At 38.0% G+C, this 17,562-nt stretch overlaps 2 protein-coding genes across 3 annotated transcripts in view; both read right to left on the reverse strand.

The window, feature by feature from the left end:
- LOC141784729 (upstream-binding factor 1-like protein 1) overlaps positions 1 to 937 on the reverse strand; it is a 6,387-nt gene extending 5,450 nt beyond the window's left edge. For both annotated transcript variants that reach the window (XM_074662572.1, XM_074662571.1), the window contains exons 1-2: positions 734 to 937; positions 342 to 569 (exon numbers count right to left, since the gene is read on the reverse strand). In XM_074662572.1, the coding sequence (XP_074518673.1) occupies positions 342 to 536 (195 nt within the window). In that variant the 5' untranslated portion in view covers positions 537 to 569; positions 734 to 937. The remainder of the gene's footprint in view (positions 1 to 341; positions 570 to 733) is intronic.
- Positions 938 to 2,102: 1,165 nt separating this feature from the next.
- slc4a1b (solute carrier family 4 member 1b (Diego blood group)) lies at positions 2,103 to 9,581 on the reverse strand. Its single transcript, XM_074663109.1, has 16 exons — positions 9,425 to 9,581; positions 8,913 to 9,048; positions 7,944 to 8,013; positions 7,709 to 7,751; positions 7,378 to 7,562; positions 6,898 to 7,108; positions 6,606 to 6,809; positions 6,353 to 6,501; positions 5,434 to 5,628; positions 5,083 to 5,331; positions 4,888 to 4,977; positions 4,549 to 4,715; positions 4,196 to 4,437; positions 3,929 to 4,098; positions 2,342 to 2,515; positions 2,103 to 2,199 (listed from the first exon to the last, which is right to left on the reverse strand). The coding sequence occupies exons 1-16, from the start codon at positions 9,579 to 9,581 to the stop codon at positions 2,119 to 2,121; spliced, it is 2,523 nt and encodes an 840-aa protein (XP_074519210.1). The 3' UTR covers positions 2,103 to 2,118.
- Positions 9,582 to 17,562: the final 7,981 nt, after the last annotated feature.

Below are 17,562 nucleotides of genomic sequence, written 5' to 3' on the forward strand. Positions count from 1 at the left end.
AATTTCAGATGCACTTGTGTAACCACTTTGCTTGTAATATTCATTTAGATGTGAGCTCAATATATTTGGTTATTACCTTGTTTGAGAAGGTTAATAATGATACAATCAATTAACCTTCCAATTAGCAATTCCTAAACTAACTGCGTAGTAATATCCAATCATAAGTAGGTAAAAGTAATTTCTTCTATCTATCTTGATAATGTTTTTAATATTGTTGATAAATGTTCTTCCTTAGTAAGGCTGGGAACGTTATACCTGGATCAATAACCCATAAGGTTAAAAACACTGAGCATACAAGGAATAAGCCATTTTTTCAGGCTAAAAATGAGAGTTGCACTCACCCCAAGCATCATACTTTCCCATTTGTTGCGGCAATTTTCGGGAGAGAAAGGTTCGAAGGCCACCTCGTCCCAATCAATAGCCTTCAGTCCTGAAAAAAATGCCCTTGACATTGTACTTGCAGGGATGTTGTTCCTCAATGAATCAAGGAGCTTCTGTGTGTTTGCCTTGGTCCAAGTTTTTTCCCCCGCAGTCATGGTCAGTGATGTCTCTAAACAGTTGCACACACTCTACAACAGAGAAAAGTAAGCCAAAACAACACGTTTCTTTAGCCACACTTACAAGGTGCACCGGTCGAACTTGTGCTGTCACGAATGCCCCAGAGAAAAGTTGGTTTACATGTGAGCCTTGCGGTGTAAACAACAAACCAGAACCATTCAGCCGGTCAACGAACCTTTCAAGCTCAGCCAAGTAACCGACGATGAGACGAAGAGGAGGCGATATTAACGCGACATTTTCACCAGACTGCCGCTGCTTACGCTAATTCAATGTTCCTATAATTCATAGCATTCACAAAAGACGTGAATCAGGAGGGTTTTCAGCAGACAGCATGCAACCCCACAAAAACATATCACAGTAAGCACTAGTCCCTGAAAAACTAACCAATCACAAGATGATACGAAATGGCGTCACAGAAAACAGCCAATGAGCTTCCTAATATTCTTCTTTGCCTTTTTCGAATTGTTCTTTAGGCTAAAGGGCGCCACCTATTTAACTTGAAGGCATTACATTAAGTATATCTGAGAACTTTTTAATTATGATTCGTGTATATGTACACTGTTCTGGAAAATATCGTAAAAATGGCATCATCTAATCATATAAACAATTTGTATCCTCTTTTAAATCCTGAACTTCAACAATGCAAAACAGAGACATCCTGGTTGGAGACAATTTAAGAGAACATATGGAATTGTGTGGATTGTAAGCTGTCCTGCTGTTTGGAATAATTAATGCTGTTTGAAAGTCTGCTTCAGAAATATTGTTCCTTAATATACAGACAACAAATTGGCATGTGATCAGCAATTAAAATCTTGATGACAATTAAACAAAAAAGATGTTAGAAATTACAAATCGCCTTTCTTCGCTAGGTTGTCCTTTGAAGATTGAAATTTACAGAAAAAGTAAACAGATGGGTCTTTTGGGAGGTAGATTTATTGGATTCATAGGGAGACAACAAGAAGACAGCAACAGTAACACACCGTGTAAAGTTTGCCACAACTCCAAAAATTTAACATTGTACTTCTTGTGGTGTCCAAGTTTACACATTTGATCATTCTAACTTATAGCTGTCACACTTAGAAGTTACAACAACTCAAGGGACAATTGTTACATTATTAAATGTAATCTTCATAAAAATTGTACATCTTTGATCTTTAACACTATATTTTCCATTAAACATTAAATTGTTGAATATTTTTTCTTTTTAATACATTGGCTCTGGATGAAACAAGAAAAAAACATTTAAATATTTGTTCTTGCAGTTCCTCTTAATAACAACACACCAGTATCATATGCATAACTAGAGCTTTGGAAATATGTAAGGCAAAAGTTTGGAGCAAAACAATTCAATAAAAATGATTTATCTGAGTGATTTTGAAAAAATGAAAACATTGTTTATTTCTTCAAAAAGCCTCAAGTGATCCATGTTGATACCGCATATGTCTTTGCATTCTGTATGAAAAAAAAAAGCTTGAACTACCAAAATGGAAGATTTGTGACATGAGAAATAAATATTCATTTGTTAAAATACAATGTAGCTGCAGTTGTCATTTCAGATGTCTATAATGGCATCTGAGATTCACAGTATACATCCTGTCCCGGCTCCTCCTCGAAGGTTATTTTGGCATCATCCGCATCCAACTAAAGCAAAATAGACAGAAACATTAAGCTTCGCCCAACACATTCAAATTAGCATTAGTATGTACTCAGGGTTTGATTTAAAACCCTTTAAAAATATTAAACCTGATTTTCTCAAATGGTATGGCTGAAGCTAAGTACTTACACATTTCATTTCCAGTTCAGTGAAGAGGCGGCCGGTCATAAACATGCGCAGGGGAATGGTGAGAATGAGTATGAAGGGAAGAGCAAGAGATACAGGACTGGACTTCACAATCCACAAAAGTGCAAGGCACGCAATCTGGATGGCTGTGAACAAATGCATTCGCCCTGTGCTCACCTGTAGCAGACATGTAGAGGTTTATGTCAGATCAACAAAAATGAAAATATAGCTGCGTTCTGTTTACTGCTGACCAAAACATGAGACAATATAGTGAGTATAGCATGATGGCTAACAAAGTTGAATGAATTAACAGTCCATTTGATTCAAACTGAAAGAGTTGTGTGAAAAAGAAGAAGTCACCGTATTCACGCAGCAGTCACAGGAACTGAGTATATTTTAGAAATACTATAGTTTTTGCAAGTAATAAAACCATAGAATTCTGACCAATCAGTTTCATTTAAAAAACAGAGAGGAGGATCTGTTTTTATTAGACTGGGGTGCCACCTTTTGGCCTGGAGGCTCACGTACACTGTCAAGTAGAGCTAACTTAACCTCACTTTTCATTTTATTAATAGACTCTCAAGTTTGAACTGACCACTGCAGAATAACTGCTGACTGTGGGTTGGAATGAACAATAGCAGAAACAGTTTAGCCAGTGTTTTAGCCTTTAGCTTGTGTTTTATCATTCTCCCGTTTAGCGTTCTTCTTCTCTTCTGTCCTTTTTCTTTCTGACAGTTAGGATCCAGTGTCCACCATCAACACAAAATACATCACAGAAATCATTCTCAACAGAGAATGACACAGATCTATCAACTTACTGCTAAACTTTGTCAGGCAGCATGGTGTTGTCAAAGACACTTTGATGCACTGTAAATCAATCTGGTCCTGCCTGATCGGGAAGCTACGAAGTAGCATTTAGGAAAAACCTGATCAATCAGTCATATATCTAGAAGGGAGACTTTTTCAAGGTTATTTATAAACTCCTCACCTTTAATTGTGCAGATTATAAGCAACTGAAAAATAAAAACTTTGCAAAATGCTACAGTCAAATAAGTGAACCCTTATCTGCACTGCAATCACAATGTAACCCTTGGAGTGAACTTGTGAACAGTAGCTTTTGCTTTCACAGTTGTCTATGAGTTTTGTTTCTAAATTTAACACAATGCTCTACATTAATTTTCTGTTATTCTAAACAAAGTAGCCTCTTAATATTTTAGAGAGATCATAATCTGTCTTGACAGTTTATTCAAAATAGTATCAACAGTCGTTTTCAGTTGTCAGTAAAGCACTGTAGGTTTGCTGCTGTTTTTGATTCAGTTTGAATGTCGCTGGTTTGAAATCTGAAATGTACTCACTGCTTCTTTGCAGCTTGTGGATTCCCTTCAGCTATTTGCCCTTTTAGGACATTCTGATTGTTACATTTATTTTACACCTTTTTTTTAAAGTCTTTTAAAAAACTCATTGTTTTCATGGACAGAAAGACATTATCTAAGACAATGAAACATACTGTAAATGAAAAAATGTATACATTGCATTACACTACAAGCCATATAGTCATTGTTGTCATTATATTACTTGTGTAGTTCTTACTCTGGTTGCATAAGGTTCATCAGGGTGGTATTTTTTAGGAATAAGAAGAAGCAGCATACGATCCCACAGCTGGATGCCATTTAGTGATGTAACTCCCATGTACAGAAAGATTCCAAACAAGGCCGCCATCGGGATCATCTTTAGGATTGGCTCCATGAGAATGGACAGACCTTGACCCAAACAAATATCAAGCTTATGTATGCTCACAGTTTCCAGACGTCAAGTTACAGAATCAACCGTAAGACTGGATGATTAGATGGCACTTACCAACCAGCAAAGCCACCACAATGCCACTGATCCTCTGCTCTATTACTTTCTCAATCACTGGCTTTGGTCCTTTGCTCATCACTGTGAGTGCATTGGCATGGGTGACGGATCGCACTGTGGCAGCACTGAGCCATGGCACACCAAATATTGCACTGAGCCCTCCCATGCCGACTAAAACCAGCAAGTCAAAGTGGAAGCCAGATCCTTTGACCATTTTCCTCTCAGGTTTACTCACAATCAGGCTGTTGAAGATGTTAAGTATAAATAAAGTTTGGTTAGAGGTGGATTTTGTTTTTATTCATTCATTTATTTTCAATTTTATTCTGTTTTTTGGGGGGAATTAAAGTACTCACGTTGTGATCTGAGACTCCAGAAATATCAGGATGAAGACAAGCATGGCTGGGACACAGCACGCAAACATGACCCACACTGGGAAGGTCTGGTGTTCTCCAAAGGGGTTTATAAGCCAGCCCCTTTTGGCTGGGTTGGATACCATCAGACCTTTGGGCACCACTAATTTCTGCAAAGTAAAGAATGCAGTTTTACAGAAGATAATGGTGCAGGTAGTGTCCATCACTTAGACTGCAAGGGCCTATTAATGTGAAGTAAACAAAGGACAACACAAATGACAACAGCAGTTTGTAAAATCCGCACATTAAAGCGGTGTAGAAGCTTTGATTCTTGGTGCTCACCTGAGTGTAGGTATCCTGAATGCTGTAGTCAATAACAACCATGAGGAAGATGGAAATAGGCACACCAAAGTCCCCGATCAAACGTCGGATCTGGTAGGGATTGATCAAGAGAAAAACAGACAGAAGTATAAAATCTAAAAAACATGGTTTCTTTAATCTTGGCAACAACTGTGAAAAGTGTGTGTTGTGTCGTACCTTTCCAGGGAGAAAAGTGCCGTTTTTGAATTGGCGAAGGAAATAAGCAATGAAGAAGCAGCCCAACATGAGGCACATGGAGAGCAGAGCTGTGTTGGGGTAAGGCGGCTTTATTGTGTTGACAATGATAGTTGTGTTGCCGGTAGCATTGTCATAAATGACTGTCTCTTCCACCCTTGGGTGCCATGGATTTTCTATCGTTGTGTTTAAGTGATCGTAATTCAGAATCAGCGGATGAGCCTTGAAGATCTGAAGACGAGTCATAAAAAGCGTGATTAAAGAAAGGCTGAGTTCTGGTCACCAACTGATGTGTGCAAATGGGACATGAAGAATTGATGATTGTGGTTTTACCCTTCCCAGCTTGGCAAAGGTTTCATAGATGAAGATGAGGGAGATGAGGATGGAGAAGATTTCTTGGGTGAAGCGGGAGATGAAGCGCACCAAGAAGCTGCCTTCGAAGGCCACAATGACAACCACAATGATGACCAGCCACACCCCAACCCACACTCTGCCCACGATATACTCAATTCCTTGTGACTTGCAAAACTGAATGGGAGAAATTGTAGATTAGAAGAACTCTAAAAGTAGCCACTGTGAAATTTGGTACTGAAAAAAGTTTCAAGACAAGGACACTTTAAAGGTAGGGTCTGCAGGAACTTTTGTTACTCGTCAGTAAAAACAACACTCAAACTGGGCTCCTCCTCCTTGGCTCAGTGCCAGCTGCAGCACACACCCACAGCCTCCAACCGTAAGTATGTGAACTCACTTGCTAGCAACCACCTGAAGCATTTCATGTCTATATGGGAGAGACTCATCCCATGCTGCTCTCCAAGTGCCTGAAAGTGAGTGAAAGTCAAACCAAGCTTTACCCTTGTTCAGAAAAAAGCTTTATCTGTCTGGCGTTTCGTTTTACTTAGGTGGTGACTGTCTTCCTCCGTGTTAAATCCACTATCATAGCTACTCTGAATAACTTCTTCCGCTTGCTATCATTAACACTCAAAGTCCCTTGTGCACTGGGTGTGTTGTGATTGGCTGATAAAACCATGCCTACTCTCTGCCTAGAAACTTCTCAAAACAACCAAAACATCAACATACAGGCTGAGGAGGGGGTTGAGGCAGACACAGACACTGATACATATGTAGAGGCCCAGAAGTAACAATTGAGAAGGATTATTTCTTTAAAAGTTGACATTTTGTTTATTAAGGAAAACCCTGCAGACCCTACTTTTAAAACCTCTAATGGTGGTTATTGTCCAGTGTTAACACTTACAGCAAAGAAAGCCTCCTCAAACACTAACAGAGGACCAGAGAAACCAATAACCAAGACAGGCTGAGCAGCAACGAAGCAGAAGATGATCCCCTGAATGCTGGTGGAGATTAGGAGCTCTGGAACACCCATCATGTTGTCCACCTTGTCAGCTGTGGAGACAAAAATGGCAGAAGCGCTCTATTACAGAATCCATCCATCCATCCATAGCAGTAAACCCACGCTTCCTCCATTTTCTACAAGTTTTGACACTTACCCAACAGCCCTCCAAAGGTGATGGCTGGAGACAGGGCTGCAAAGTAGATGAAAATGATGGCAGCAATGGCTTGTGCGTTGAGAGCATCCGTGATGTCACTCTTGTAATACTGGTAACGCCTCTTTATGTCTTTCATCATTCCACCAAATGGTCGACCTGTGCGAGACAGGGGGTCTTCAGGAGGAGGCCCTGAAGAAGTTGAAGCTGAAAGAAAACATGATGATATCAGCACTAAAAATGATTGCAGAAAATGATCAGACTAGTTTAGTCTGTATGTATTTGTAGTTTTTACCCTTGCGAGGTTTGGACTCTAGGCCGACAGACGGTTCAGAGGGCTGTATTCTGTCCTGAAGTATTTTCTTTTGAAAGCTGATGATAGATGAGAGCAGTGCTTCACTCTGGATCTCTGTAGGCGGGATGACGATACTGCAGTCCATGAAGTCAACCACAGCATCGGTCAGCTCTCGGGGGCTCTTTGCCTTTAAAGCTGCCTGGTTGAAAACCTGGGGAAAAGATTGCCACACTCGTAAATCCATTCGTAGTGGTGTCATGTGAATAAATGACTTCACTGTTACGCTCAGACAATGACCCTAACAGTTTTTCTTTCGATGTCAAACTGGTGAAGACAGCATTGTGGCCGATATTGCATTCTCAGATCTTTGAATAAATGACAGTTCTGTGTTAATATGTAACTTGAGGTATAAATGAACTGAACTGTTGTTATCTTCATCAACATCTTTGGTATTTAGTCACACTGCTAAAGCTTACTCACTTTATCAGCCATCAGAGCTGCCATAGCACGGCCAGTCTCATGATAGTCCATTTCAGTCTTACTGGGGCCAACCAAGACAAACACAAAACGAACTGGCACTGGAGCTTCCAAGGCAGAGTCAAGTACAACCGCCTCCTTCAGACGCACAAACACAACTGTGGGTCTTTCTAGAAAGTCCAGAGCTCCTGGTTGAGAGACATAGATATATCATGAGGATATAACCATGCATTTGTATAAAAAGACCATAGAGATGCATCTACAGTAACAATTTCATTAAATCACATTTAATGTTCTCCAGATCTGCCTGACAACAGCCAAAACACTGACATACCTACAAGCACCATGGAGGCCTCAACACGGTCAGATTCATCCCTCTATAGGAAAAACAGAACAAATCTATGTATGATTTTACCATCTTCACAATTTTTTTAAACAGTATTTCAAAAATGACTCTTGACCTAGGAGTATATATATATATATATATATATATATATATATATATATATATATATATATATATATATATATATATATATATATATATATATATTTAGGTAAAACATTACCCTTTCCTTGATGGAAAACTTCTGCAGGTCCACACCGTCAGTCAGAGCTTGACTCTCTGGGTCTGATTGGCTGTAAGGAGAAAATACATCATTGGCTGTTTTACAGTTGCACTGGAGACAGGGGCAACTGGAAACTGAAGACTTGTAAAAACACACTGATGTGGGGGTCAGAAAATGCTGTAAAACTATTTACATTTATACATGTAAGATATTTTATAAAAGCCATAAACAAGATAAGGGGCTAAAAGCCATACAAAACCATGCAAATAAAACACATTTGATCAGTTTTCTGTTTTTACTTTGTTGCCACAGGGAACCCTGAGGTGACTAAGCCAAGTTAACAACTGTATCAGGGGTGACAGATGATTTCTGGAACCACAACGATAATTTTCTAACGCTTAGCTAAATAATGTGTCTTATCTTTATTATTATTATTATTATTATTATTATTATTATTATTATTATTATTATTATTATTATTACTTGGTTTTGGATTGGCCAATTATTTTTCCAAGACATGGGGTCTCATACACCGCAATTTTTGGAGTGAGTGAGTGAGTCAATTAGTGGGCTGAAAAGTTTGGGAACCTATAACAAAGCCCCTTCATTCAGGTTTCTGAGAAATACTAGTTTGGTGTTTGAAGAAATTTGATTTTTTTTTTGTTCTTTCTTTCTTTCTTTCTTTTTTTGTAAAAGCTAGGCTGGGAAGACTAATACAGAAGACACATTTTTGTACTAAAACTAGAGTTTCTGCCAGCAGTCATGTTAGCCTAGCCTAGCATGAAGTCTGTAAACATGAAGAAACAACTTTTCTTCTAGCTCCCTCAAAAGATTATATAAAGATAGCCTACCAACATCTGTACAACTCACAAAGCAACACCTGAACATTTTGTGTCTGTGAACCTTATTTTCTCAGGTTTTTTCATGTGAGCCATCGTTGGGTTATGATTTATTATGTTTGAAGAATACCTGCGGTTTTGAAGCAGAGAGTTCAGCACCCCCTCCCTGTCACCAGGTCGAATCTCTTTCTTGTTCACCATCTCATTGACCATTTTCTCTGCAATAGTTGCCAAGGTCCGCTCTTCGCTGTCAAAAATAGTCACACCTAATAAAAAATAACAGAAGCTAGGATGGTTATAAAAAAAGGTGGTGTTCTAGGATGAGGGCTAGTGCAAAGAGTGTCTGAAGTAAGACACTCACAGTGGAAAAAAAACTGTAAGAGGACAGGCAGGGGCACAAGGAAGTCAGCTCTGTGTTAATGTCAGCAGCATCAGTACCACCATAAAAGAACGAGTGGATACTGTAGAAAGTCTGACAATAAACATTGCTTCAAATCTAAGGTGTTTGAATCTGTTAACTATTGAAAAAAAACAGCCACCATAGAATTAGAGACACAGATGCTGAATTGAAAACAACCAGATGTATTAATAAAACTTGTATTAGAATCATTTGCCCCTGAGTTTCAGAGTTTTCCCTCTGACCTGTGTTCATGGCGCGCCGCAGCTGGATGAGGCTCTTAAAGGTGAGGTAGGAGACATGTGAGGATGCCCACACACCAGACTGAGGGTCTAAGCTCTCCTCATAGCCCCCCCACCGACCCGTCTCCTGCCAGTAGGGCTCCTGCTTCTGGTCCTTCATTTTCTAAAAGTGCCACTGCAAGGCCCTGAGAGAAAACAGAGGTCAGTGCTGGCTGATAGAGACATGGACATTCGACACAGGTAAACATGTTTCTGTGACTAGAAATGACTGTTATATGACCTTACTGCTATTTATACAATAAAATCTCATTCAATTCTTTATCTTGATTTAGATCTGACTTTTAGTAGCGCCATCTTCCATTGTTTTTTCAACTGTCCCTCCATCAACACTACCAAGTAAAACACTCTAAAGCTAAATTAAGTCACTGATTCTTTTAAGTTTTTGTGTTTTACTTGGGCGATACGATGTTCTTGGCTTTTTAGTAAAGGCGGCGATACTTTTAAAGTCCCAGCTGGTTCATCATGCTGGGCTGGTTCCGTAATGTTCTTGGTAATCCAATGTGATGGCCCCAAGTCGCCAACACCAAGGCAGTGTCTTGATTTGAATTTATCATCCAAATCATTTAATGCAAATGCACTTTGAGAGTTTGAAATTTCTGTAAAAAAACATAAAATGAAATAAAACAAAATAAAATAAAAACCCATAACTTATCTCTAATTTGGGCCATAAATAGACCTGATGTGTTATGCTTTGATTTGTTTGTCATAGCATAAGGGGGCATAATGTAACAAAGCATAATATGACATAATGTAACATACAGTAATGTAACATAGCATAAAATAACACTGGATAATGTTACATAGAGTAATGTAACATAGCATGATGTAGTATAGCATAACGCACTAGCGTAAGATAACATAGCATAATATAAGATAGCATAATGTAGCAGTGTAAGTTAGCATGGCATGACACTCACAATCGTCATGTTAAAAAAAATTGAAGTAATGTATTATAACAAAGTAGTGTAATGTAAAGTTATGTAATTAAATGTAATGAACAATAGCCTAGCCTAGCATACTGTAGCATACTCAAGTAACCCTGTGTAACATAGGCTTGTGCCGTGTGACATAGTCCTGTATTGTGTCTTGTTTATCATATCCTACGGTGTCATTGTAATATAATGATACAATACATTATTATTATAACATTTTCATTGTACTAATGATACTTTTATAACAACATTATTTTTATGATACTTTCTTGTCCTGTGCCTTATTCTAATTTGTCGTCCTATCTTTTTCCTGTCAAATGTAATACTATAATATATTTTTGTATCTTCACTGTGTTGCATCCTATTCAATCCTATTATTGTACTATAGGTATCATGTCGTGCTGTGTTGTCACTTGTTGCAATGCATTGTTGTTTCATTGTGCATCTATATATCCTGTGATCTTTGTCATTTGCGAGGGGGGATGATCATAATGGAGTGACTTTTAAAAATACCACCAGGGAGGGGTAAGTTGTGGCATTAACATTGTGGTTGGAGGTGGCAACCAAATGGCATTTGCGTGAAAACACTGAGCATGCAGAACTTTGACCATGAAGACCTGTGTTATCTAAGAGAGCACTGGATCTCTGTGAATGAAGTGTTTAGAGTTGCTCCCTCAGTTACGGGCAAGTGTTGAAACATGCCAGTGTGACATGAGCAGCACCCTTGAAGAAGACACACACACCCTGTGCAGGTAATGAAAGCCTATTCTAAGGTAATTAAACATTCTCATTTTCAGGTCATTACACACTATTATAAGTTCAGGTAAAATAAGCAGACTTTCCAGTAAAAGGGGGTTTATGAAACAACTTCAGAACAACTGTAGAAAAGTCTTATTTCCGTAGATTTTTGTTTGGTTTCTCTTTTGGTATAATTTCTTTCCACGACCTATTAAAGGCTTATTACAAAATATATTCAATCTTTCCACCTCTTACACTGTCTTTCCTGCAGAATGAAAGAGAATAAACTTCATGAGGTTTGCAAACGAGGGAGAGCCTCATGACCCCTAAGAGTGAAATCCTCTCATCAGATGAGATCACATTCATGCTTCACTACGTTACAGAAACAATGATGATATTTTGGGTGTTGATTTCCACTGGAGGGGCCTTACTTTGGGCTCCTGTTCTCTCTATTTGTTTTTGGCAGCTCCAGTGGGAGAGGGATCAGGCTACTGTGGAAATCTGACGTCTGGGTGAGACACCGTGTCTAAAACATAAACATGATGACTGTCTCCGGCTGTGGGCCACTGCTAGTATCCGGCGGGGACATAAGTGACTGCTTGCCCTGGACATGTTTGGACTGTCAATAAATACCCTGTGCCTGGAGTTGATACAATGTGTGTGTGTGTGTGTGTGTGTGTGTGTGTGTGTGTGTGTGTGTGTGTGTGTGTGTGTGTGTGTGTGTGTGTGTGTGTGTGTGTGTGTGGGTCAGAGTTTGTGCCTTTTACCTGCTCTCTGCACCAGGGTAGATGATGGTGTTGATGTTCCAGGCAGCTGGAACAGGCACAATGGACCCAGTTACAAAGAATACAATGGCAATTTTCACCAAATGTTAAATAAATAAACTTATCAAAGTAGAAATTTCCTAAATTTTCCATCCAGATGCTGAGGTTAACTGTACATCAAGCGATCCAGTGGGACTGGCAAATCAAAAATACAACTCGACTTGTAAAAGCTGAATTTAAAGATTTGAGCAATTTTGTTTACAGTCATTTTTCTGTAGAAAAATTGAATTTCAGTTTTATGTAAGTTGTCTCCAGAGAGTCCTTTTTTTTATCTGGGATTAGAGCAAAGTGCTGAAGTTTTCTGTCACAACAGGATGATTTATTTCCAAAACACGGCTGAGGAACAGGGTGGAAGATTCAGATTAGACTGACTAGACATCTTGTCTGCAGCTCATCCTTGTGTTTGCACATTCTTAGATGTCAAGTTAACAAATATACATTAGGGTTGATTGCAGTGTGCAAAGAGTGATGCATGTTGCACGTTTTGTAGATTTCAGTAAAGTGTCAGAAATCACACTTGGATGACTATAAATTCACTTTCTTATCAGTTTAGTTTTGAGAAATGTTTCATTTCTTCTATTTTTCTGAAGGTGAAACTCAATCATTGGTGTTTGAATGAAAAAATGTGTCTCCTTTGCAAAGTGGGTTCATGTTTAGCTTTACTTAATTTTCAACTTTAAACTAACATATTCATTTTCAATTTTTAAAAGAAAATTGTGAAAACGTGCAAATATTCATTCGAAAATGCTGACTTTGTGCTTTTCACTGCATCGTTTTGTGTCTTCTTATACTCATCACTCATGAGTCATGGCATCTTTGAAATCACCTGAACATGCAGCATTGAAGTGAGCTTCTGCTAGGGATGGGTACCTTTCACATTTGAAACAATATGGTACCGATACCTGGTACCTAGCAACCAGTATCGGTACTTGACAGTGCCAATTTTCAGTACGTTTGTGTGTGTTTATGTGGTAATAGATATTAATTTGTTTAGTAATAAAATCTCAAGATTTTTAAATTTAACACATCTATTCTTCAATATATAAAGTTGCAATGCTGCGTTCATGTTCATCATGGAAAATCACCTACTCTTCCACTCCCTCACAGTCACAAGGATGCTTTGAGGTACCTAAAAATGGTACTTTTTGATTTTGATCAAATCAGTACCCGGTGCTACATACAGAATTTGGTCTGTACCTATAAAAGTACCTAATTTGGCACCCATCCCTAGCTCCTGCACACACAGTTATTAGTTGGGAATGAAATGCTCTACAATTATGTGGATTTTTCACCTCCCTTGATGTTTTAACTCATGACTCAGATTGCTCAAAGTCTCCGTAAATTTCAAAAAAAGAAGATAAAATCCCCTCTTGCTTGTTGCTCATTGTAGAGGTATAAGATGTATGTTGATGCGTAACCAAGTCTTACTTTGAACATATTGAAAATTTGAGCTAAGCTTTGTACTATGTGTAGTTTGGCACAAGTTTCATTTTTCCTGATCATTAAATTTTCAAATTACATAAATAAAACACTTTAAGTTGCATTTTATTTCATTAAAGATGCTTTATAATTAACCCATATTATGCATTATTAAATTTCAATTTAAATAAAGATCTTAAAAACCCTCTTGCTGCAAAATTGGCCAACAACTTAAATTGTTGAAAAATTTGTTTGTTTGTTTTTTTAAATTGATTTTATACTGCAAATTTACAGATTTTCTCTTCCTATGGCATGAACAACACAGTAACAGAAATAGGCGACACTTACCTCCCTGTCAGCTGTGACAAGTGACTGACCCCAGAGTGGCAAAAAGGCGTGACTTTATAAACACCACCTCTTTAAAGCTGCTCTCTGAGTGTGCATCATGCCTCATATTGGGTGGGACTTATACATGCACACACACACACACACACACACACACACACACACACACACACACACACACACACACACACACACACACACACACACACACACACACACACACACACTGGGAGATATCCCTCTGTAATTCGGCCTCAAACACATATCCTAAAGAGCGATGTGTTCTGGTCTCACCCATAATATTGATAGTAAATACAGTGGCGTGGTATGTGCAGAAAACCAGTCGCACTGTGTCATTATCCAGCCAGCATCTTATCGTATTTAATGTCTGTGTTTGGAGCACAACAAAGGCTTGGATTACAGCGCCGGGGCCTGCCCACTCACCTTCAGCACTGCAGACAGAGAGAGTGCAATTTTGGTTTTCATTTCCTCAGCTTTCTCTTAAGTTGTTCAATATTTAGTCAAAGTATGGCGCAGACCCAACAAGCCCAAAGGCAGAGTTAAGATGACTCACCTTCTGGAAGGAGAACTCATCATTATTGCTCTCTGAGAGTGAAGACAAGTTGTGCCACACCTTGGATTTTGTGCAGACATTTGGATGCTCCATTCATTCAGGTGGTGTCCCAGAGATGGTGTGTTCCATCTGTAAAAAATAAAGTACTCACAAGAGACAGACTGAGCAAAATAATTTAAAAATGAAGCTATCCTGTCTTACCTTATCCTAAGTTTTAATTGAACTTGGTGCTAAATGATGATGTCTGTCATCTTCTGAATGTTTAAAACATTTTGAATTGCATGTCACATTTGCTTTTAAACCTCATTCATACATCGATGAAACCGCGGCCTTAAATAGGAAGATGGTGATTCTACCACTTAGACACAGCTGCTATTCAAACTAGCCAGAATCTGCAACAAAAAAATGATATAACATTGACTTTTCAATGTGTAGAATTCTCAGTTTCTACAAGAAGATCAATAAAAAAAGAAACATTGTATGACAAGTTAATTGACAATGACAATGACAGTGTTAGACGATCAACTTAAAAATAAAAAAAAAAGGTCTTTTTTTGTTTGATATTGTTACTTCTGTATTTTTTAATGTAAAGAGTACTGAAGTTAAAGCATTTCTAATTTATTTTTTTTCTCAATGTATTAATTTGAAAATTTAATTAATAACTTTTCAATTCAAAAACTTAAGTATAAAGAAGAATGTGGTGATGGACATTGTGGGGAATCAGTTCCTCAGATTCCTGTTTAAACACTGACTCTGTCATTAAATGTTGCAGAGTTCTTGACTAATGGCAACACAGAATATAACAACATAATCAACCCTGCAGAGGATGTTAAAGCATCCTAAATTATGATAATTAGAAACTGTGTGTTATCAAATGCAACAGCCTAAATGTTTTTTATTTGCAGTGTTTAGTACACATGTCCATGTGTTTAAACTGTGTAAACAGTAAATAGAGGCCACCAGCAGAAGATTAGCAGTCCTAATGCAGATTCTGCCTCTATAAGCATTTATTTTGTCACGGCTGACATAAGAGGAAATCTGTCACAGAAACCAATCAAGTTTTTAAAAATAAAGAAGGATTACTTCAGATCTACTCTCGTGCTGTTTTCTGGGTGAAACAATGAATCTGTGTTTTGTATCAGGATCTTCCTCACACTGTCAGGGCTCCTCTCTGCTACCAATACTTGCTGACTAAACATCATCCCTCAGTCGTCAAGTGTTGCTGTAACTTGTCTCAAATCCTCGGTAGACCTAATGCACCACAATGAAAGGATTTCTTACAATTTTGTGAGGGGGGCTACACATGCTGGCCTTAATCTTCATTTTTTAAAAGATAAAAACTGAGCTTGGCATTGTTGCTTTTTGCCTCTTGATAAGATACTAAAATGAACAAAACCAACAACAAGAATGATGTTATTGTGTGCTTTTTAATGCATTTAACCATTCACATGCAATAACAGTTGATACTTTACAGAAACAAAGGATGTTTTTTATTTGTTGCTGAGAAAAAAAAAACTAATTCAAGCAACTTTTTTCTATGAGCATGTTTAATCTGCCTCCCTAAAAATGCTGGACTCAGTTTACCATGCTGCATTTCACTCCGTCTCTGAGTTAGGATTTCACACACATCACTGTGTAGTAGATCTGTCTCCCCTACACAACAGGAGAATGGAGCATTGTTATAGCTTTTTTTTAAAGTCAATATTAAATGATCTGTTGTCTCATTGAAGTTCTCCACTAACTCCTAAAGTTGTCGCTGGCTGTAACCTTCAGTAAAATGGTCAGATTCTGTTTGTGGTCCTTCAGACAGGCTCTGTCTTTGGCCAAAGGGCTTTTAGTGTCTTTGCTCCTTCATCTTAGTCTGAGCTTCAAGGCCATCTGAAACTGGACAATCATGTCAGTTTGGACTATTTTAAAACTATAGGATCATGGATCATCTAATGAGCCCATGCATTTGTTTCACCGCTGAATGCTGATTAACTCTGGATAATAATTTAAGAACTTGATGAACTGTTGGCTTATTACTGTCTACTGTCTCTGTCTTGCCCTCTGTGTGAAAATTTCTTGTGCTGCCGTGTTGGCCAGGACTCTCTTGTAAAAAGAGATGTCTCAGAGATGTTCTCATTGAGAATATTCCTGGTAAAATAAAGGCTGAATACTACTACTACTACTACTACAACTACTACTACCATCACTAATAATAATAATAATAATAATAATAATAATAATAATAATAACAATAATAACAATAATAACAATTATTGGCGCCAGTGTATGAATGTGATATTTGGTTTTAATGGGATGTGTATCTTAAAGCTCTTCATAACAGAACAGATTTCTCCTCACAACAGCAAAGCTGTCAATGGTACCACTTTGTCCAGAGGGGGTGCCAAATTTTGTACAAAGAAAAAATCCTCACAGGAGTTGTGAGTAGCCCTCAAACTTGTTTACAGTGTATATAATGGCATTGATGAGATACAAAACTAATTTCAGTTCTTACAAAAAGGTATGTAGATGAAATCAAAGGCTAATGAGCTAAGTGGCTGAATAATTTATTAATTCCATATGATACGAATGAACGATTCAGTGAAATAGTTTGCACCAGGGTGCTGATCAATCAATATTTACATAGATGGATTTACTGTTATTTGATGTAAACCCCCCTTTATTTATTTATTCATTCATTTGTTTGTTTATTTAATGTATTTATCTGTTTATTCTTTAGGGAGCATCAGACCCTTTGAGGCACCTGCACAGGACTGCTAATTTGTGCTTCCCCTCTAGGGGGCGATATTGTTCAAAGAATGGCAGCTTGTTCAGCTTCAGGAATGTAAGATGTAACTTTTTGTATGGTCCCTTTGATTTGTTTTGAAATAAATATTTTCCCCAATTTTCCAGCCAAATCAGTCTTCCCTTTAAAGACTTGAAACAATTTAACTAATAACAGTTTTGACTCTTCGTCGGGACGTCATCTTTGGCCTAAAGCTGATACAAGAACAACCATTTCAAAATTTTAGAGTGTACTTAAAATAAAAAGACCAGTCTTTTTGTCTGTTTATTTTTTCTCATTATTATTATTTTTTATTACACCACACTATACCAAGGGTTTGTTTAAACTTTTGCTTTAGTGGTGTGTTGGAGTAAAACTTGAGGCTATTTTTACTGACAAACAAGTGAAGCCGTCCTTTCACTTGTGGCAGAAGTTCCACAGTTTGAGAATTCCTGTGCAAAGACCTCAAGTATTAATCA

The sequence above is a fragment of the Halichoeres trimaculatus genome, unplaced genomic scaffold, assembly GCF_033239565.1.
Source record: "Halichoeres trimaculatus isolate MK-OKI-2021-1 unplaced genomic scaffold, fHalTri1.1 fHalTri1_scaffold_23, whole genome shotgun sequence".
In the NCBI taxonomy this organism is placed as follows: domain Eukaryota; kingdom Metazoa; phylum Chordata; class Actinopteri; order Labriformes; family Labridae; genus Halichoeres; species Halichoeres trimaculatus.